Here is a 22,293-nt window from a genome sequence, read left to right as displayed (position 1 = left end):
AAACTTTACAGATGTCTAGTGTTCTAGGCTACTCTCTCAGCAGATCGCTGTTCAAGTCCTAGTTCCTCAGAGTCCAGGGCTCTGAGGAAAAGGAATAAACTTGGCATTGGCAAAGCTGGACAAAAACTCTTTATTTTTATCCCAGAATTCTGCTTGTGTCCTCTAGGAACGGGGACAAGCTTATTCTCTCAATAGTGGGAGTTCATTCGGAGGATAAGTCCTATCCTTGAGGTGTATGTGGAATTTGAGGCACAGATCAATTTCTCTTTCCTTTCACTTTCAACGTTCTGCTTTGTCCTTAAGTCTCATGGCAGCTCTGAGGGAATTCTCAACTGTGGTGACAGCTGTCCTCCAATCTGACAAATTCCATAAATGACTTTACCCAGCCAGCTGGCTGCTAGAAATGCCATCTCAGCCCATGACAATGTGGTCTTTGTCTCCCTCTAGTGGTTCGTCTGCCAAAGAGGATATGAGCCTACTACAGCTATCTGATAAACAAGCTAATCTGATGGATGCTCTTTTTATTTTGCTTAAAGGGTCTCAGAGAACGGATTGCCCCTTGATTGGCACTTGTTAAGGATAGTCAGAGTTGATTCAAGAAGCATGTATATCACTTCCCTCAAATAGTAAAACTCATTCTTTAGTGGTAGGGTGATCTTTTGGGTCAAAAGAGTCTGCCACAGCAGACAAAATCATCCCAGAGGTCACTGAGCACTCAGTTCATACCTTCCCATTGCATTAACTGTGTGGATGATGGTGCTACTTTAGAGGCATCATTCACTGCATGGTAACACTGGCCACATCTCCTCCCTTCCCCCCCATCCCCGATCTGGTCTAGACTAGTGCTAGATGCAGCCCAGATTATTGGAACCAAGAGTTAAAAAGGAAACTTCACTCTGACATTGCACTATTGCAGGGGTAGGCAACCTATGGCACGCATGCCAAAGGCGGCACGTGAGTTGATTTTCAGTGGCACTCACACTGCCTGGGTCCTGGCCACTGGTGGGCTCTGCATTTTAATTTAATTTTAAATGAAGCCTTTAAAACATTTTAAAACCTTATTTATTTTACATACAACAATAGTTTAGTTATATATTATAGACTTATAGAAAGAGATCTTGTAAAACCGTTAAAATGTATTACTGGCACGCGAAACCTTAAATCAGAGTGAATAAATGAAGACTCAGCACACCACTTCTGAAAGGTTGCCAACCACTGCATTATTGTATTCCTATGAAGGGCTCCAGCAATCTAGGAAGGCTGCATATAGTTTGGAATATATGGTTACTCATTGTGATAGAAGTTATTGACTAGTTAGTCAGGGTGGCTCCTCACTGGAGAGCTGAGTGTGAAACAGTGGCTTGCCACATCATGTTCAAGCCTGTTGTATTCACTTTCAAGGCCCCTCAGAACGCTATCCCCCCCTTACTTTCCTCTCCTTGTTATTTCATTTACGTGATTGTCAGCCGCTCACACAATGGGCAAGTCTACATTATGGGGTTAAGTCAACCTAAGTTACGCAACATCATTTACGTGAATCACGTAGCTGGAGTCAACGTAGCTTAAGTCGACTTATTGCAGTATCTACACTGCGCTAAGTCGACAGTAGAAATTCTCCCATTGACTTACCTTATGATTCTCGTTCCGGTTGAGTACTGGAGTTGACTGGAGAGCGATTGGCGGTCAATTTAACGGGTCTTCACTAGACCCGCTAAATCGACCTCCAGCGGATTGATGGCTGCAGCGTCAATCCCCCAGTAAGTGGAGACAAGCCCAATGTCTCTGCACCTTCTCACCCTCTGCACTCGCATGGAATTCCTTCTTTTAAGCGTACTCCTCAAGACATGCAATTAGCAGTGGCTAGGTTAAGGGACAGATGATGATAGTTGTCAATTACTGTATATAGGTAGAATAATAAATAGCAAATATATCTATATCAATGTTTCTCAAACTGGGGTCACTGCTTGTGTAGGGAAAGCCTCTGGCGGGCCGGGCCGGTTTGTTTACCTGCCCCGTCTGCAGGTCCGGCCGATCGCAGCTCCCACTGGCCGCGGTTCGCTGCTCCAGGCCAATGGGAGCTGTTGGAAGCGGTATGGGCCGAGGGACGTACAGCGTCTAGCACAGTGCGGCCTTCATCGTAATTGGGCTCTTGTCATAGGAATATTAAATACTAATTCCATAACTAGCTGACTGATTTTAAAGTAAGTTAGTCTCTGCAAAAATGTTGTTAAATACCTGTCCTTTCCTCTGGGGGCTCTTCCAGTGGTTAGAAACCTCAAAATACAGTTGTGAGTACAGTAAGAGGTTGCCTCTGATTATTACTGTTGTTGTTTCATTTCATTGCAGTAGTGCTTAGGAGCCCTCGTCATGGACCAGGAACCTCCTCCCCCAGCCATTGTGCTAGATGCTGTAGAAACAGAAAACAAAAGGATGGACCCTGCTCAAAGAGCTTTGGATCTAAATGCACCATCAATTCAAAATCATCCGCCCAATAACAACAGTCATGAAAGCCATATCTACACTATGTCCTTCACCACACCCACATTGTATGTGCTTGGGAGTGTGGAGAAAACACCATAATTACTCTACATAGTAAAGTACAAACATAATATAAAAAATGGCCCTGATCCTGGTATCCGCAAAGCACCTGAAATTCCTGCCTCGTTTAGAGAGATCTGTTGTGGTAGGGTGTTGCACTCTTAGCTAGAGTCACCTTGGCTGGCTCCCTGTATATTGGTAACATGACTTTCATTTTTAATTTTTGCATTTAAGGGAGAGCTAATTTCTTGCTTTTAAATGAATCTTGTAGGCAGTGTCAGAAAATTCTTTGGCAAAGTTCCTGCCCAAACATTTCAAAATCAAACTGAAGTAATAACAATCTTCCTCGTTACTTGAAAGCGTAGCATTTTTTTGACAAGGAGTGCTTATAAAGTGATGTCTCCATTTATTGTGGGTTACTTTTTACTTTGTTCCTATAACTATCACATGACATTTCCTGTGCGGCAAGCATGTATGCATTATGAGGCTCTTTAAAAGAAATATCTGATATGAAAGGGACTCAGTAAATAAATAAGTACATTCCTATATAGTCCCAAGTGCCCGTTGAATAGGTCATCCCCTGGGACACTGAGCTATTCTGAGGAATATGTGGAAGGATGAAAAATTGCCATGAGAAGCCTTTTACTGTAAAATATATCCCATCACTTCTAAGTTTGATACTGCGTAACATTAAGGGCTGGTTTTCCGAATGCTGAACCCAAAGTTGTACCCACAAATAGGATGTACATGCACTTTTTCTGGGTAGAATTTAGGGTCCAAGGGTCAAATCCTGATCTCATCTACACTGTTGTAAATCCAGGGTAACTCCATGTACTTCATTGGACTTATGCTGCTATAAAACCAGAGTAATTGAGATTAGGTTTTGGCCTGGGTTCTTTAAATATTTTTGAAAACAGTGTCTGGCTGTGATGTGTTTCCATATAGATAAAGGTATTTGTTATAAAATGTGTTTGTGTTTGTGTGTGTGTGTGTGTGAGAGAGAGAGAGAGAGAGAGAGAGAGCTCTGTGGTTTGGGAAAAGAGCAAAGGTTGCCCTAATATATTCCCTGTCTTGTGGTAGTTACGTGAACTTTTTCATTAGGTGTTTGAGATAATATAACTTCATAAATATCTGTTGCTTAATTTCTGCCTCTGAAACATGTAAGTCCTTCAGTCTGGCTAACCTAAGGGTAAACATGTACATCATTTTTATTGGTAGTAATGAATTTCTTAGGGAAACTGATCTCAGGGAGTTGAGTGTGGAAGTCTTGGGGACATGTGTAATGACCACTAAGAGGCTGTGTGGCAGAGAGAAACTAGCTGGAGGAAGCTGTTGTGTGGACTTAGCCAGGAGCTAGGCCACCCCAAACTGGGTATAAGTGAGATGCTGCTCTTCTCTGCTTTACTGAGAGGCTTAGTGCTTATAGGCTGCAGAGCTGCTGTTCAATTGAAACGTAAAATCATTTTCTATTGTAAACCTGCAAAAATTTCACTTGGGTTACTTCAGAAGGCGTAAGTCTCCTTTGAACGCTGGGTTGAAGCCATGATTGCATTGCAGAGGGAAGAGTCTAAAGCATCCTTGTGACAAAGGCCAAACAGTGGTCGGCCTGGTAAGTATTTGAACAATGCCACACCACATAACCAGCACAGCCTTTTATTTTGGTATTAATTGTCTCTAACTTGTTATAATTCCTGTTTCCATAAATCAGCCCCCATGCCAGCTTTTTTTCTCAGTGGCATTTATTGTGGATACCTTCTGTTGTACAACATTGTCTCCCACGCTAGGTTGAAGCAGCATTTTTTAGTAGCAGCGCCTGGAATGAATCACATGAAGTCCCATGAAAATAAGGGCCCGTCCATTTTTCATCCCATTGGGTTAAGTTTAAAAAGATTTGCTGTTCTGGAAGAATAGCAACTGCTCAAGCCTTTTTGGTGCACGAGATGACAACCCCCATCTTTCCCCACCAGAAGAGAAAGTGCCATCTTAGCTTTTATCAGGAATCAATAACATGAGTGAAACCAGGGCTTGCAAATGCCCAAAGCATGTTTCTGTGAGGAAACGGCAGTGTATAACTGTGTGCATCCATGGGTTAACAGTGTTACTTGCTTTTGTGCATCGCTTGATATGTTCCTAATAATCACATTCATATTTAAATTACAGAATGAGGCTGATCGAGATGTGGAGGAGTATTTGTCCAGTAACAGACCCAGCTGGTGGGTTATATCATCTCCCGTAAAAGAGACTTCTGTTGTCTCGTTTATACAACACAAAAGAAAACCTGATGGGGAGGGGGAGAAATTGCCTATGAAAATAACAGTCTTGATAAACACTTGGGAGAGTTGATCAAATATTATTGATTAAGCTGTTAGGCCGTGGAATAGAGACTCTGGAATGAGGAAGCTAAAGTGTTTTGATGTACATAATACCAGTAAAATAAATTGATTGCCCTCAGTACTTAAAAGTGCAATCATCATACTATTATACAGGAAGCATTAACTCTGACTTGAATTCATATTCTGAAACTCATATGCAATTTGTATATCTCCCAATGGGTATTGAACTCACATTGGAAACTTAAGCTAACCCCTGTCATTACCAACAACTCTTCCTACCCCTTTCTGCCCTGTGTTCTGACATTTCCTTTATCACAATTTCAAGCAGCTTTGAAATGTTTCCTTTTCTATGAAAATAAGAGCAATGGGGGGGTCTCATAGCAATTGTCTTTTGAAAGGAGTTTTTAGGATTTTCACTCCTAGCTATGAAAGTAATTGGCAACAAACACTCTTAAGATGCCTGAAAAACCATCAGTTTTTTAATGCTAACTTACGGTTTTGTAAAAAGTGACAAAGAGTCTTCTGGCACCTTATAGACAAACAGACATATTGGAGCATAAGCTTTCGTGGGTGAATACCCACTTCGTCAGAAGAAGTGGGTATTCACCCACGAAAGCTTATGCTCCAATACGTCTGTTAGTCTATAAGGTGCCACAGGACTCTTTGTCACTTTTTACAGATCCAGAATAACATGGCTATCCCTCTGATACTTTACTATTTTGTGTTCATTATGGGCACACTCCAAGCCATTTGAAGTCAGTGGAATGATTCCCATTGATTTAAATAGCTTTTGGATCAGGCTCTATATACAGAGAATCATTCTTATTTTTTGTAAACTTACTAATGAATTAGCTAAATCTTTTTTAAAAGTAGAAAGTATCAAGTGGAAACAATATTGAAAATGTCACTGAACAATAACTCTCAATATGTTTCAGCAATATACATCATTCTGTTTTTATGTTTTGTAAACTTCTTGTAGAAATTCATAATATGGAGTATAATGGTAGTAAATAAGTGAATATACTTGAAATATCTTGGTGTTAAGCTAGGGATAAAAACAGATTTGTACAAGAAATCTGCTTGTTTTCAGGGGTGCTGGAACAATTTGTGTAGTGGGGCTGCTGAGAGGCATTGAACCAAACTGTAAAGCCTCTACACATTGGAAACCACTTCGTCCAACACCTATGCTTGTTTTTTTAGAAAATAAGACAAATCAAGAAGGAAACCAACTACTGTACACACACACACACTCGTAATTCCCTAGTAGCTGTATCTAAGAAAGTTTGTGTTAGTTGGTCTGTGTAGTGAATGGGAATGCATTTAAGCTGCTGGTGGACAGGATGTGCAAACCTGGGGCAGAGGTCTTGAAGACCCCTGCTTCATTCATAGATTCCAAGGTCAGAAGGGACTATTGTGATCATCTGGTCTGACCTTCTGTCCAGCACAGGCCAAAGAACTCCCCCAGAATAGTTCCTAGAGCAGATCTTTTAGAAAAACATCCAATCTTGATTTTACAGGTTGTCAGCATGGTCGAATCCACCACAACCCTTGGTAAATTGTTCCAGGAGTTAATAAGACACACTGTTAAAATTTGTACCTTATTTCCAGTTTGAATTTGTCTAGCTTCAGTATCCAGCCAATGGATCATATTATATTTTTCTCTGCTAGATTAAAGAGTCCATTATTAAATATTTCCTCCCAGTGTAGGTACTTGTAGACTAATCAAGCCCCCCCTCCAGCTTCTCTTTGTTAAACTAAATAGATTGACCTCCTTGAGTCTATCACTATAAGGCAGGTTTTCTAATCCTTTAATCATTCTCATGGCCTTTCTCTGAAACTTCTCCAGTTTTTCAACATCCTTCTTGAAGTGTGGAAATCAGAACTGGACACGGTGTTCCAGCAGCAGTTGTACCAGTGCCAAATACAGAGGTACAATAACCTCTGTGCTCCTACTTGAGATTCTCCTGTTGCCCTTTTGTCCACAGCGTACCACTGGACACTCTTGTTATCCACTATGACCCCCAAATCTTTTTCAGAGTCACGGCTTCCCAGGACAGTCCCCCATCTTGTAAGCCAAGCCTATGCATTCTTTGTTCCTAAATGCGTATATTAACATTTAGCTGTATTAAAACACGCATTGCTTGCTTGTGCTCAGCTTGCCATGTGATCCAAATCACTCTGTATCAGTGACCTGCCCTCTTCATTACTTACCTCTTCCCTAATTTTTGTAGTGATGATTTTGTTTTGTTTACAGCACCATTTTGAGATCTATCAGTTAGCCAGCTTTTAATCCATTTAATGTGTGCCATGTTAATTTATATCATTCTAGTTTTTAATCAAAATGTCAGTTACATCATGACTATTACCTTTATCAGCCAAACTTTAATCTCATCAAAAAAAGTTATCAAGTTATTCTGACAGGGTCAATTTTTCATAAAACCCATATTGAATGGCATTAGTTATATTACCATCCTTTAATTCTTTATTAATTCAGTTCCGTATCAGTCTCTCCAGTATCTGGCTGGGGATCGATGTCAGACATACAGGCATATAATTACCCAGATCATCCCATTTACCCTTTTAAAATATTGGCACAATATTAGCTTTCTTCCAGTCTTCTGTAATTTCCCCTATGCTTCATGTTACCTGGACCCGCTGAATTAAAAATGTCTAACTTTAACTTTAGCAGCTGCTATTTACCATCTTCCTGAGATACCAGTGTAATGGAAAGCGTGTTATCATATGATATGACTATATCATCTCTTTCCCCATGCACTCTTCCCTCCCCCCCCCCCCAATACAGAACAGGGATATTTATTATGGGGGGAGGGATAGCTCAGTGGTTTGAGCATTGGCCTGCTAAACCCAGGGTCATGAGTTCAATCCTTGAGGGGACCATTTACAGAACTAGGGTAAAAATCTATCTGGGGATTGGTCCTGCTTTGAGCAGGGGGTTGGACTAGATGACCTCCTGAGATCCCATCCAACCCTGATATTTTGTGATTCTATGATTGAATACTTCTACCTGTTCTGCATTGTCATTGATAATTCTAGCATCTAATAGTGGACCAATACCATAATTAGGACTCTTTCTGTTCCTAATATGCTTAATAAGAAGGTGGTTTTGTCCTTAACTCTGCTGGCTATAAATTTCTCCTAGTGTCCCTTTTGCTTTCCTGATCAATTTTCTACAATTCTTAGCTTTTTGATTTATATTCATTACTATCAACTTATATTTTCTTTCATTTGTTATGTTTAAATATATTTATTTTTTTATAATTGCCTTCACCTCTGCTCTAAACCAGGTAATTTCTTTAACCAATACTGCCTTTTCTTAATTGCAGCTTGTGGGGCATCTAGTTAAGGGTTCTTAAACAGTTCCCAATTATCATACATATTTTTCTGATTAAATTCTTCCTCGCAACTGATTTGACCCATAATTGTTTTCAACTTTGTGAAATCGGCCCTTTTAAAACACCAAGTATATAAATCATTGGTCTGGACTTTGTTGTGTTTGCACATTATAAATGGGATCAAGTCATGATCACTTGTACCTAAACTACTGTTAATTTTTAGTTCTGTGCTGAGTTCCTCTTTATCGGTTAAGATGAAGTCTAATACAGAATTCCCTTGTGTTGGATGCAACATTTTTTAGTTAGGAAATTGTGATTTATAACATTTAGAAATGCCAAAGATGTTCCCCAGGAATATGAAGTTTGGACAGTGTGCAGCTAATGAGACTCTGGTCAGCTGTTCGGCTGCGTGTGTGTGTTCTCTGTGCATGCTGTACTGACTCTGGCAAGATAGCCCGTACAGCAGGCTCTAATTGAACTGCCCAATAAATCCACAGATTCAGTTTTCTGCGAAGGAACTTGGTCAGGTTTATTGCCGACAAAGCACGGTGCTAATGCCCCGGCTCAATGGTTACAGATACACTAACACATGTATGCTCGTGACAATGGGGCAGCTCAGTGAATGGCGGGACTTTCCATTCTCCCCTCAGCCAGACAAAGACACTCCCTCTGAGATACATCTTTATACACAGATACAAACAAATTATGTATTACCCCATTTGTATCTAGGTGCCACCCTCTGATGTATTTGGGTGCCACCCATTACCTTGTACATGTTGGTTCGATCAAAATATCTCTATATGTTATGCTGTCATCCTGACCTTATCTTTAAGCAGGGTCAGTGAGTTCCTGTTATCTTTGGGGAATGTGTTTGGTATTGAGGTGTTTTGGTACTGTTTTCTGGAATGTGTTTGCTTATATATTCTTACGCCTAGCACTACGTAGGAAATAGAGTTTCTGCAATATTAGCCCTGTTCTTGCCAGATTCTGTGAGCAGGGCCTGCCTCTTGCTCACAACTTAACTTTGCTTTATATTAGCAAGTTATGACTATTACTTTAGCTCAGGCCTCTGATACAAGGCCTTATGTTTCAGGCTCTCTTCCTGCTACAGAGACAACCAGCAACTATTGAATAGTGAGGATAAAAATGTTTAAAACCTGTCTCATTCACTGTGCATTATATTACGTGCACACAGAATGAAGCAGAGAAGGCACATGAAAAAAACGAAGTATGTGCTCATGTAATTGCAGACTGTACTGTAATATATGTGCATGAAGAGGCAGAGTTAATATCTTTCAAACAACCTTAACTTTGCTTTGCAACCTCTTTATCATACTCTTTGTATGGGTGTATGTATGTACTTAAGCAATCTTAATTCATTCTTAATTGTTTAATATAGGAATATATAACTACAGTAATGAACCGGTCAGTGTTTATGTGTACCATTGTTTGCTCCTTGTACTATTTTACCATTCTAGACTTTGCAAAACTTGATACTTGCCCACCATATCATTACACATAAAGCAATAGCATTTGTTCCCACCTCAAATACTGGAGCAAAAAGATGTAGCATGCCTTGGAAGTTAATAAGTCCGGGCTCTGGTGGACAAGCAGTGATTATCATCTGTAGTCACTGTGTGTCGTTCATCCTGTCTTGTATTATCCTGTTTGGGGTTTTGTGGGTGTTTTCTTTTTGTTTATGTCACAGTGATTATTATTTTTGATGGGGGAGAGGGGTGTACGCTTGGGATTGGTGATTTCCTATTTTTTATAATCCAGTAACATATAGTCCAGTGGCAAGTCCTCCCAAAGTGTAATATATCACAGAATCGCTATTAGACTAACGTTCTCTACTTCAGTTCTACCACATTTACTCGGCAGTGACTGCCACCATTACTTCTTAATAATGCAATTATTGAACACTTTTTTAAAATAATGACATTTTCAGTGCTGATTTCTTATCTCCCCATTATTAATTATGATTAATTATTCTTTTCTCTTCTTTTGCCTTAGGATGAAAGAATGATGTGATGGAGGTGAATATGGGCTGCTGGTCAGGCACAAGACCCCCATTGTCTTGCCTCACCATCCTGCTTGTCAAGCTTTTGGCCTGCGTTTGCCAGGGGCTTCAAGGGACAATACCACTCGGCTTTCACTTTACGCATTCCATTTACAATGCTACAGTGTACGAGAACTCTGCAGCCAGGACCTATGTCAACAGTCCAAGTAGAATGGGTATTACATTGGCAGATCTTTCATGGGATATCAAATACAGGATAGTGTCTGGCGATGATGAAGGCTTTTTCAAAGCAGAAGAAGTCATAATTGCTGACTTCTGCTTTCTCAGAATAAGAACTAAAGGTGGGAATTCTGCTATATTAAACAGAGAAATCCAAGATAACTATTTATTGATAGTAAAAGGGTCTGTCAGAGGAGAGGACTTAGAAGCATGGACAAAAGTGAATATCCAGGTTTTGGATATGAATGATCTAAGACCTTTGTTTTCACCAACCACTTACTCTGTAACGATAGCAGAAAGCACTCCTTTAAGGACTAGTATTGCACAGGTGACAGCAACAGATGCAGATATTGGGTCCAATGGCGAATTCTATTACTACTTCAAAAACAAAGTTGATCTCTTTTCAGTTCACCCAACTAGCGGAGTTATCTCTTTAAGTGGCCGGTTAAACTATGATGAGAAAAACAGATATGACCTTGAAGTTCTGGCTGTGGATCGTGGGATGAAACTTTATGGAAACAATGGAGTAAGCAGCACTGCCAAGCTTTATGTTCATATTGAACGTATAAATGAACACGCCCCAACCATAAGCGTGGTAACCCACATACCCTTTCCATTAGACAAGGAGCCTACGTATGCTGTTATTAACATTGATGACCTAGATGAAGGAGCTAATGGGGAGATTGAATCTGTTTCCATTGTAGCTGGAGATCCCTTAGAACAGTTCTTTCTGGCTAAGGAGGGAAAATGGATTAATGAGTACAAAATCAAAGAGAGAAAACCCATTGACTGGGACAACTTCCCCTATGGTTACAATCTTACTCTCCAAGCAAAGGACAAAGGGTCTCCTCAGAAGTTTTCTGCAGTCAAACTGGTCCACATCGCTAGTCCCAAGAGAGAAAGTGTCCCAGTAAAGTTTGAAAAGGAAGTTTATGATGTGTCAATCAGTGAATTTTCCCCTCCCGGAGTAGTGGTAGTTATAGTTAAGTTGGTGCCTGAACCACAGGGTGTGGAATATACAATATCTCCTAATCAGGATGCTGAATATTTTAAGATTAATCCCAGGACAGGTCTTATTATCACCGCTCACCCTTTGAAAATCATTGAGAAGGAACTCTATGAGTTAGAAGTAGTAAACAAAGGTGGTGATTTAAAAGCACAAGTTATTGTCAGGTTAGAAGATGCCAATGATCACACTCCAGAGTTCACACAGCCTTCGTACAGCTCCTTTGTCAATGAAAGTGTTCCTGTAGGAACCAGTGTTTTGTCAGTTTCAGCATTTGACAAGGACCGGGGAGAAAATGGATATATAACATACAGCATTGCCAGTCTGAATTCACTGCCCTTTTCTATAAACCAATTTACTGGTGTTATTAGCACCTCTGAAGAACTGGATTTTGAGTCTTCTCCAGAGAGCTACAGGTTCATTGTCAGAGCCTCCGATTGGGGTTCGCCGTACCGTCATGAAAGTGAGGTTAATGTCACTATATACATAGGCAATGTCAATGATAACAAGCCGTTGTTTGAGAAAGTGGCTTGTCAGGGAGTGATTTCATCTGACTTTCCCATTGGTGGTCACATCACTGCTGTATCTGCAATAGATATAGATGAGCTAGAACTAGTGAAATACAAAATAATCTCTGGAAATGATCTTGGGATTTTTTATTTAAATCCTGACTCCGGTGTGCTGCAACTTAAAAAGTCCCTTGTTAATTCTGGTATAAAGAACAGCAATTTCGGCCTTAAGATCACAGCTACAGATGGAGAGAATTTTGCTGATGCCATGTTCATTAACATTTCAGTAGTACATGGGAAAGTGTCTTCAAAGACCTTTAGTTGTAGAGAGACTAGAGTTGCTCAGAAGCTGGCAGAGAAATTGCTCAAGAAGGCAAAAGCAAACATGAAGCTGAATTTGGAAGATGGCTTCCTTGATTTTTATTCGATTAACAGACAAGCTCCACACTTTGATAAATCCTTTCCCTCTGATGTAGCGGTTAGAGAGGACCTTCCAGTTGGTGCTAGCATCCTGAAAATAAAAGCCTATGATGCGGACTCTGGATTTAATGGGAAGGTTGTCTATACAATTTCTGATGGTAATACAGATAGTTGCTTTAACATTGACATGGAAACAGGGCTTCTTAAAGTTCTTATGCCCTTGGACCGAGAGAAAACAGAGCTATATCTTCTTAACATTACAATTTATGATTTAGGTAATCCCCAGAAATCTATATGGAGACTATTGACTGTAACTGTAGAGGATGCAAATGATAACAGTCCTGTTTTTTTACAGGATAGTTACTCAGTTAATATTTTAGAAAGCATGAGTATTGGTACAGAAATGATCCAAGTAGAAGCTAGAGATAAAGATCTAGGATCTAGCGGTGAAGTGACTTACTCAGTATTGACAGACACACAGCAGTTTGCCATCAATAGTTCAACTGGAGTAGTTTATGTGGCTGACCAACTAGACAGGGAATCAAAAGCAAACTATACACTAAAGATAGAGGCCAGGGACAAAGCTGAGATTGGCCATCAGCAATTTTCTGTTGTTCCTCTGAAGGTTTTTTTGGATGATGTGAATGATTGTTCTCCAGCTTTCATTCCATCTAGCTACAGTGTGAAGGTCCTTGAAGATCTGCCAGTTGGCACTGTAATAGCCTGGCTAGAAACTCACGACCCAGATCTTGGTTTGGGAGGTCAAGTGCGTTACTCTTTGGTGAACGATTACAATGGACGATTTGAAATAGACAAAGCTAGCGGCACTATCCGCTTGAACAAAGAACTCGATTACGAGAAACAGCAGTTCTATAACTTGACTGTGCGTGCAAAAGACAAAGGACGTCCAGTTTCCCTCTCTTCCGTTTCTTTTGTAGAGGTTGAAGTGGTGGATGTTAATGAAAATCTCTACACTCCTTATTTCCCTGACTTTGCAGTCATTGGAACTGTAAAGGAAAACTCCCGCACTGGAACAAGTGTATTGCAAGTGACAGCTCGGGATGAAGACTCTGGAAGGGATGGGGAGATCCAGTATTCCATCAGGGATGGCAGTGGCCTTGGAAGATTTAGCATAGATGAAGAAACTGGTAAGTTTAGAATATTACTTAATTTATTTTATTTACTTTAACTTTCATAGAAGTTTTTACAAAAGTAAAGCATGTGGATAATCATTTCACTTCATAATGTAACATAAGTTCAGTTCTTCATAATAGGCAAGATAAAGTTATAAATATAAATATTTCAGGCATAGATATAACAAGAGTTTATTACTTGGATATATCCATCACGCGGTGAGTGTGAAATAATACACATTACTTTGCAGTCGCCATACAGTTCCACTGAAAAGCAATGCGGGGATTCCATTACAGCTACCATATTATCTGTTGATAACTATAAATTACTCAGGTCACTGCTGCAGACTGTCACTGCACTCTTGACCTTGACTAAAGGTTGAACCCAATAACGTAAATGAGGAGTGTGAAATAGGTTTGGGGATGAAAGAATTCCTGTTTCTCTGGTATTACTCATAATGCTGGCATGCTGTTGTTTTTCATTCGCATTCAGCAGTTTGAAACAGTATGTCACGCTGTATCATATGCTTTGAGATAACGCACAATTCAGTTTGTGCTAATATTGATTCTCTTCATAAGAATAAAATTTCAAACATGCACAATAGAAAACAATATTTGAATGCTGATTAAGAAGTTTGTTTTTTAAAGATTTTAACTGCAAAGCCACCAGCATTATAAAACATAAAAATCAAGCAGGAGAAGCTGTGTAGTAAAACACAGTTTAGGAGCTGGCTGTTTAAGTATCTAATAGCTGTTGGCAGTAATGGTGCAGCTGTGATACTAGATTAAGTGTGGAAATTAGAAAACATTAGTTTGCATTTTAAGAAATTACATTAAATATGTTGGGTTTGCTGTGGTTTAAGTCGACCATGTGTTTCTTTTTCTAAAGCTTTTAATTTCGAACATGGTATTAAAGCATTAGATTAAAAATGTATGTTTTGGCTAATTCAAACTGTTTAATCAAATATCAAAATTCTAAACTGAACGTTATGAAAAACAGATGGTGGGTCTAATATGAAATAAAAGCATTGAAAACATCTCAAACCTATTTGAGCTACAGTCTATATACTGCAGTTGGGCACAAACAATGTATTTATAGCCGTATGGCCAAAAAATGCAAACTTGGGTGCCCGAAGCAATATTCAAGGCTGTCATTAAAAGTGGTCTCTTTATAAGTGCTGAGCTCCCCAACTGAAGATAATGGGAGCTGTAGGTGCTCGGGCTACATTGATTTAGGTAAATGATTATGGGTTTAGAAACACAGTTTTAGGTTGGCAGGTTTGAAAATGATGGTCTACAATCTTACTGAGTTGCATAGTCTCTCTCTCACACACAGAGCTCTGTTAGAGCTCCCTCTGACCTGGCACTCGCCATGCTGTTGTGTTAGGCCCTCTCCTCACTGGGCCCCATGTGCTTTAACTCTCTTGACTCTGAACAGAGTCCAGACACTGCCCCTGGCTGGGGTCTCTCTCTACTCTCTTGGGGTGCAGATCCTCTGTTTAGCACTCTCTCCCGATAGCTGAGACTCGTGATAACCCTCCGACTTCCCCTTAGGTTATACACACCTTCTCTCAGAACTCCAGCTCTAGTTGCTCTCAGTATATAGTTCACCTCTTCGGGGCAGGTGACAGTAAAAACTAGCAGACACGCAGGCCGGCTTTGCACAGGATTCTAAACACAATTTTTCTTTACTTGGATAGCACAAGAAATACACTGATCTAGACAAAATAACCACACCTGTGTGCAATCCCCCATCTCAATTTCCTTACCACTCTAGAGAGGAAACCTCCGCTGTGAGGGTCCTTCCATACTTCTTCTCAAGCTTCCTCTACTTGTGGTCTCTTGTCAAAATGACTGTTGAGAGACTCTCTCTTTTATAATTTCTCATCCCCTTTGTCAAGTGACCCCGCTGTTCAACCTGATCAAAGTCCCTCACCAGGTGATCTGATCCCCACTTGAGCAGACTGATTCTTCTGGGTGGCAGCTAACTCTTTGTCCAAGGGTGCTTCTGTTTGAATAAAAACAATGAGGAGTCCTTTTGGCACCTTTGAGACTAAGACATTTATTTGAGCATAAGCTTTTGTGGAATATAACCCACTTCATCAGATGCATGGAGTGGAAAATACAATAAGCAAGTATAAATATACAGCAATTTGTTAGTCTCTACGGTGCCACAAGAACTCCTCGTTGTTTTTACTGATACAGACTAACACAGCTACCCCTCTGAAATCTGTTTGAATAGAAGACCATCAAGGCTGAACAACCCTCTATTATTATCTCTTTGCCACTGTCCCTTGAAATTTCAGACCAATATGGAGTTAAAAGAGCAACAGGGAAGGCAGCAAGGCCCACATTCAGAATGGAGTTTGCAGCCTGACACAGATACCTATAAAAAATCTCCGATATCAAACAGAATTAATACTCTCTGCATAGACAGAGTCCCCAAATCGTCATATTTAGGATTAAACAAAATAAATCCAGCTAAAGGCAATGGAAGTTACCTGGTGAAATTCTGAAAAATTAGGCGTTCATTGAAGACTTTCTTTAACTAGATTATCCAGATTTTTAACCTGTGCCCCAACTAGTTTGAAAGATTTGATCGCCCTCAATGGATTATGGTCCCAGATCAGCAAAATATAGTGCATACTTAATTAACCATGTGCTTGACTTCAATGGGACTTAACCATCTACTTCAAATTAAGTGTGTGCTTACATGCTTTCCTGGATTGAAGCCTAAATTAATCTTTGGGATAGATCTTTTTTTAAAAAAATAAATAAATATAGGAATAAATACATTTTTCTTTCACATTTGAAAACATATTTTAAAATTGTAATCAAACAAGCCCCTTATCAGTATTTCATTTGACTGTTTTGAAAGATTATCTAGCAGCAAAGCATTTAAAAAAATAATTTTCCTTCAGTTGTCCTTGTGATTACACTGAATATTGATTCTTTTAAAAAATCTTCAATTAATTGAAGAAATCAGGTGCTTTTTGCCACCCAGAAAGGTGACTACAGTTGCGATCGAGGATATGTGGACAACAAGTTTTGATGCTTTGGGTGTTATTTTGCACCCTTGTAATCTGAGTGCAAAATTTGATCTGTTTGCCAAATGGGTGAAATCTGTTGAGCTTTGCTGTTGGGCTAGTGAAAGCTTAAAAGCTGTTGAATGATGAATTGGCTTTCTAGATGTAATGAAGAGCTGAAATCACAGACTGAATTAATTTACAAGGAGATTGCTGCTTATTTACTTTTGATGCACTTAATTTGCCACTTTTTAAACTGACCTGCTCTATTGTCCATTGTCTTTCTTGTGAAACTTGTGAAGGAAACCAGAAGTGAGAAGTACAAAAAAAATCAGTATTTTTGGCTACTGCCTTAATGAGAAGAAGATGCCAAATTCAGTCTTTGTGTAAATGGGTGTAATTCCAACTCTACTCCCTCTTGTCTGTGTCACTCCATGTACTATCAAAGCTACATCTGAGTTTACATAGTGAAATTCTGGCCCTGCTGAAATCAATGGAAGTTTACTGGGACCAGGATTTTATCCCAGAACTCTTCTCTCTGGTCTGTGTGATGGACAGCTCTGTGGGTACTATTTGATGAATTATAGAATTCAGCACCTCAGAATCTAGTGCAGGGGTAGGCAACCTATGGCACAGGTGCCGAAGGCGGCACGTGAGCTGATTTTCAGTGGCACTCACACTGCTGGGTCCTGGCCACTGGTCCGGGGGGCTCTGCATTTTAATTTAATTTTAAATTAAGCTTCTTAAACATTCAAAAAACTTTATTTACTTTACATACAACAATAGTTGAGTTATATATTATAGACTTATAGAAAGAGACCTTCTAAAAACATTAAAATGTATTGCTGGCACGCAAACCTTAAATTAGAGTGAATAAACGAAGACTCAGCACACCACTTCTGAAAGGTTGCTGAACCCTGATCTAGTGAGTCAAATTTATAGCAGCAAACTGTGGCTGTACCTCTGGCTACTAAATGCAAATTGAGGTTGCTTTAACAGAGGCACAGCATGCAAGTCTAGGGAGGTGATAGTACCACTCTATTCAGCATTGATTAGACCTCAGCTGGAGTACTGTGTCCAATTTTGGTCACCAACGTATAGAAAGGATGTAGAGAAACTGGAAAGGATCCAGAGGCGAATGACAAAGATGATCAAAGGGACGGAATGCAAGCCATGTGAGCAAAGGCTGAAGGAACTGGGTATGTTTAGTTTGGAATAGAAGAGATTAAGGGGAGATATGATAGCATTCTTCAGATACTTGAAAGGCTGCCATAAAAGGATGGAGAAAAGTTGTTCTCTTTTGTCACAGAGGGCAGGACAAGAAGCAATGGATTTGAACTACAGCCTATCAGATTTAGATTAAATCTCAGGAAAAACTTCCTAACAGTAAGAACAGTAGGACAGTGGATCAGACTGCCTCGGGAGGTTGTGGAAGCTTCTTCACTGGAGGTTTTCAAAAGGAGTCTGGATAGCAACTGTCTTGGATGGTTTAGATACAACAAATCCTGTATCTTGGCAGGGATTAGACGAGATGACCTTTGCCGTCCCTTTAACCCTATGATTCTATGGACAGTTTGTTCATCCCTATGTGCTAACTAGAGAGCTAGTTTACCTCCTTTCTGTATGTACAATTCCAAATCATCTTCATTGCTTCGCCAATTCTTTATGCTTTCTTGTTTCTAATTAGCTTGTTTATAGGCCGGTTGTTTGCCATTAAAAAGGCCTCGGTAGTGGACAGCTGATGTGATCCTGGCTGTGCCGGTGTCTGGTGTTCTTGTTCTTTTTCCTCAACCAGCACTGCCTTTCGAAGTGGCTTGGCGTGTCCCTCTCTCTGGTTTTCTTAGGCGTGCCTAGCATTTACACCCTCTGTAAACTAACTTCTATGCTATGGAGGTGTGTGTGTGTGTGATGCTATGTTACACTCATGTCCTAACCTTGGAATGCTGTTGGCTGTATATTAGCAGACAGTATCTGAGGCATCTCCATGTATAGTGTTTAGCACTATTGTGAGGCTTCAGATTTCAGGAAAACAACGTTAGTTAAGAAAGAGGTCTCCTTGCCTTCCTCGTCCCTCTCTCTTGAAAGGGTAGCCTCTCTGAGCCATGGACTCTGCTGGCTGTATTGTACCCAGTTCATGGGCTTCAAGCAAGTTTCATCGTGTTTCCCAGACATGGTCTCTTGTTCCTCATCTGGTACTTTCATCCATTTAGTTTCTGGTTATATCTAGTCTATAATGATAACTTTCTCCTTCAGAGGATAACTGTACAAAATGCTTCCTGAATCATTTACAATACCAAAATCTACTAACACAAGCATGAACACAGATCTATTATGTATTTTTGTGGGGTCACAGTGCACTTAGGTTTTTACATTGGTTGAGCTTCTGAAGGATATGAGTAGCCTTTTAAAAATACCCTGCATCAGAAACCCTCCATTGTTCTTTATCTAGACAGTAAATATGGGAGTATTTCTAATTCACTCTTTCAGGGTTTGTCTACATTACCGGCTGGATCGATGGGCAGCGATCGATTCAGCGGGGGTCGATTTTATCGCGTCTAGTCTAGATGCGATAAATCAACCGCCGAGTGCTCTCCCGTCGACTCTGATACTCCACCATGGCGAGGGGCACAGGCAGAGTTGACGGGGGAGCGTCAGCCATCGACTTACCGCAGTGAAGACACCGCGGTAAGTAGATCTAAGTACGTCGACTTCAGCTACGTTATTCACGGAGCTGAAGTTGCATAACTTAGATCCATTTCCCCCCTCCCACCAGTGTAGACCAGGCCTTAGATCCTCACTCTTTTTTCATGTTTCTGTGGTACAATGAAACACCAATTTTAACTCAAGCTCTGCCTTTCATTCTGGCCTATGCTCACAACAATTTGCCCTGGTGCCCTTAGTAACAGCCTTGCACTAGGAAGGGTCCTATATTTACCTCAGCCTGGTCCAAAGAATTAGCTATGGTAGAAACAGAATGAAACAATTTCTTAACGAACAGAGAGGCTGGAGACAAATAGTGCCTTCTGATAGTGTGATCTCAGTATGCTTTATATGCATCAATTAATGTAGTCTCCTAACAGCCCCGTGATATGGAAAGTATGATCATCTCCGTTGTTACAGATGAGGAAACTGAAGCACAGAGTTTATGGGCCCTGATTAGGGAAGCACTGAAGCATGTGCTAAGGTCCCATTGAAGTCACAGCTGTACACAGACACGGGTAAAACCCTAATGTTATTAAAAATCCTATGAGATCTTTAATATCCATACAAAGCAAGGATAACATTTTCTAAAGCTGCTAATTCACTTAGGAACCTAAATCCTATTTTTAAAGGTCACTTAGGAGCCTAAGTCACTCCCTCTACCCCCAGTAAACTATTTGGCTCTAAATTTTTCTACTTCAGAAGAATGAAAGACTGAATTGACCCTGTCAGGGTTTTAACTGTGGTCTCTAGGAATTTTTTTTTTTTTCAGTCCTGAAACTTTAGACCAACAAAGCCAAGCCTTTGCCTTTAAGAAATATTTCTCTTTCCAAAATGACAAAAAAAATTAAGGATGCCATTAAATGGAGATGGGATTTCAAATGATTACAAATTACATGTAGTGATTCACTGTCACTAGTGTAGCAATTTGATGCATAGTTCTGAAGCCTTTAATTTTACCTAAAGAGTGATGGAAATACCCTCACAAACTGTTGCTAGAGTCCAAAGAAGAAGCCAGTTACTTCTGGAAAATCTTAATCATGGCTTAAATTTATTTGCAGTGGAAACATGAAACACCAGGAAATATAGTTTACAACAAAATAAGCATGCCCATGTTGTCTCTATCTGGCGAAGGAATAAATTTATTGCTTCAGACTATTTGCATCTCACTGCTATCTTCTAAAATAGTTTTAGATAATGTGTATGCAAGTAGAAGGATACTGTCATTTATTATCAGAGTTTGACGAGTTATAGAGTTTGATAAATATTTATGTGATGCCAGCAATAGTGGTTTATTGAAAAGAACATGAAATGAAAATGAAAATGGGCTATAGTCTGCATTTTTTAAATTAAAATATGTTGTATCTGCTGACTAAATCTATGAAGAGTTGAAGCTGTGAATGGGCGACAGGGGATGGGTCACTTGATGATTACCTGTTCTGTTCATTCCCTCTGGGACAACTGGCATTGGCCACTGTCAGAAGACTGAATACTGGGCTAGATGGACACTTGGTCGGACCCAATATGGGCGTTCTTATGTTTGAGTTGCATGTAGAATTCAATTCAGTTTATTTTAAATTCCTGGTTCAGGTATTTGCATTATTAGGTATAATAGGATGCTCCTAGTTTTCCTGTCAAATTAAGGAATTTACTTGTCTAATTGACTTAGATTCCCATTTTCAAAAGTGACATTAGTTATATAGGAGTCTAAGTCTCATTGAAAGTTGGTAGGAGCTGGGTCATGGGAGATCTAGTCCAGCCAGGGAGCCTGGCCCACAGAGAAGAAGGGGGACATGAGGCATCTGAACTACAACTCCCATGAGGCACAGCTGCAAATTTCCAAATTGAATTTTTGGATTTGAGCCAAGTGTCTTCGGCTTAACATTTTTGGTATTCAGTTTTTCCCTGAAAAATCAACATTGTCCACAAGGTAACCAAAAACTTTTCATCACAGCCAAAATCTGTGAAAACCCCAAGTGACTGAAGTCCAAAGCCTGCTGGCTCTGGTATGTGGCATCCCACATTGGGTTGCATTGGCACCTCTGATTAGAGAATCGGGAGTAATTTAACTGCCTAACTCATTTCTAGCCTTGATGCTGTTTGCTTACGTGGTTGCATTTCATTCAGCCCAGCCAATGACCAAGACTGACTGCCTCCATCATTAAACAAGGGCTATTATGCTAGTCACTTTCAGCTATTATGCTAGTCAGTTTCTGACTAGCTCTGCTGCTGAGGAATCAGGGGTTCTGCTGACACACAAAAAGATGGCAGTGCCATCATGGTTTAATTTTTTCCTGCAATATGTTTTCTTCTCCAATAACTACCTCGGGTACTGGACTAGATGACCTCTCGAGGTCCCTTCCAGTCCTACTATTCTATGATTCTACCTTTCTATTAGTTTTTAACTTAGCCTAAAGTAATACCAAAAATCAAGTGTTTACTTTGTAAAGTTCATTTGTAGAGGCTAATGTTTCTGACCTTTCTAAGAACAATTTTAGGTTTTCCACCTCTTAGTTGTGAGAACATCAAAACTTGACCTGGTCTTCATTAGTGATATGGTGATGGATATCAGCCATTTTTCACTAATTTATTATTGAGTATGCACCAACAATTGTTCATTTGTATCTGTATGTCCACATTTATGCTTCGTTTCCCTCTGTAACGTTAGGATGCTTGTTACGGCAAAATTCTATTCTTTAGGCTGTGCATCAGATCTTAGCTGTGCTATTCTGCTCTGTTGCCTATATTGGAAGTCCTGTGGAACAGAATATCAGAGGTGAAATCCATTGTGTGGTTCAGGGAGCAGAATTCTGGCCTGAATCTGAGACACTGGAAGCTCGTTCCTTCCACCAGCAGAAGTTAGTCCAGTAAAAGATAATACCTCACCTATCATGTTTCTCTCATATCCTGGGACCAGCATGGCTGCAACAACACTGCAAACATACTTTGTCTGTGTCAGTTGTGAGTACAGCATTCCTGTAAAACACAAGCATTTCTGTGCTTCTGGGAGTGCTTTCTTGTTCAGCTGTAAGTTAT

At 40.0% G+C, this 22,293-nt stretch overlaps 1 protein-coding gene across 4 annotated transcripts in view; it reads left to right on the top strand.

Moving 5' to 3' along the window:
- FAT3 (FAT atypical cadherin 3) overlaps window positions 1–22,293 on the top strand; it is a 572,988-nt gene that overhangs the window by 113,311 nt on the left and 437,384 nt on the right. For all 4 annotated transcript variants that reach the window (XM_054015671.1, XM_054015669.1, XM_054015670.1 and 1 more), the window contains exon 2: window positions 10,238–13,546. In XM_054015671.1, coding sequence (XP_053871646.1) covers window positions 10,255–13,546 — 3,292 coding nt within the window. In that variant the 5' untranslated portion in view covers window positions 10,238–10,254. The remainder of the gene's footprint in view (window positions 1–10,237; window positions 13,547–22,293) is intronic.

The sequence above is a fragment of the Malaclemys terrapin genome, chromosome 1 (assembly GCF_027887155.1).
Source record: "Malaclemys terrapin pileata isolate rMalTer1 chromosome 1, rMalTer1.hap1, whole genome shotgun sequence".
Lineage (NCBI taxonomy): Eukaryota > Metazoa > Chordata > Testudines > Emydidae > Malaclemys > Malaclemys terrapin.
Note: the sequence above shows the minus strand (reverse complement) of the source record. Positions and strands in the feature narration are given on the sequence as shown.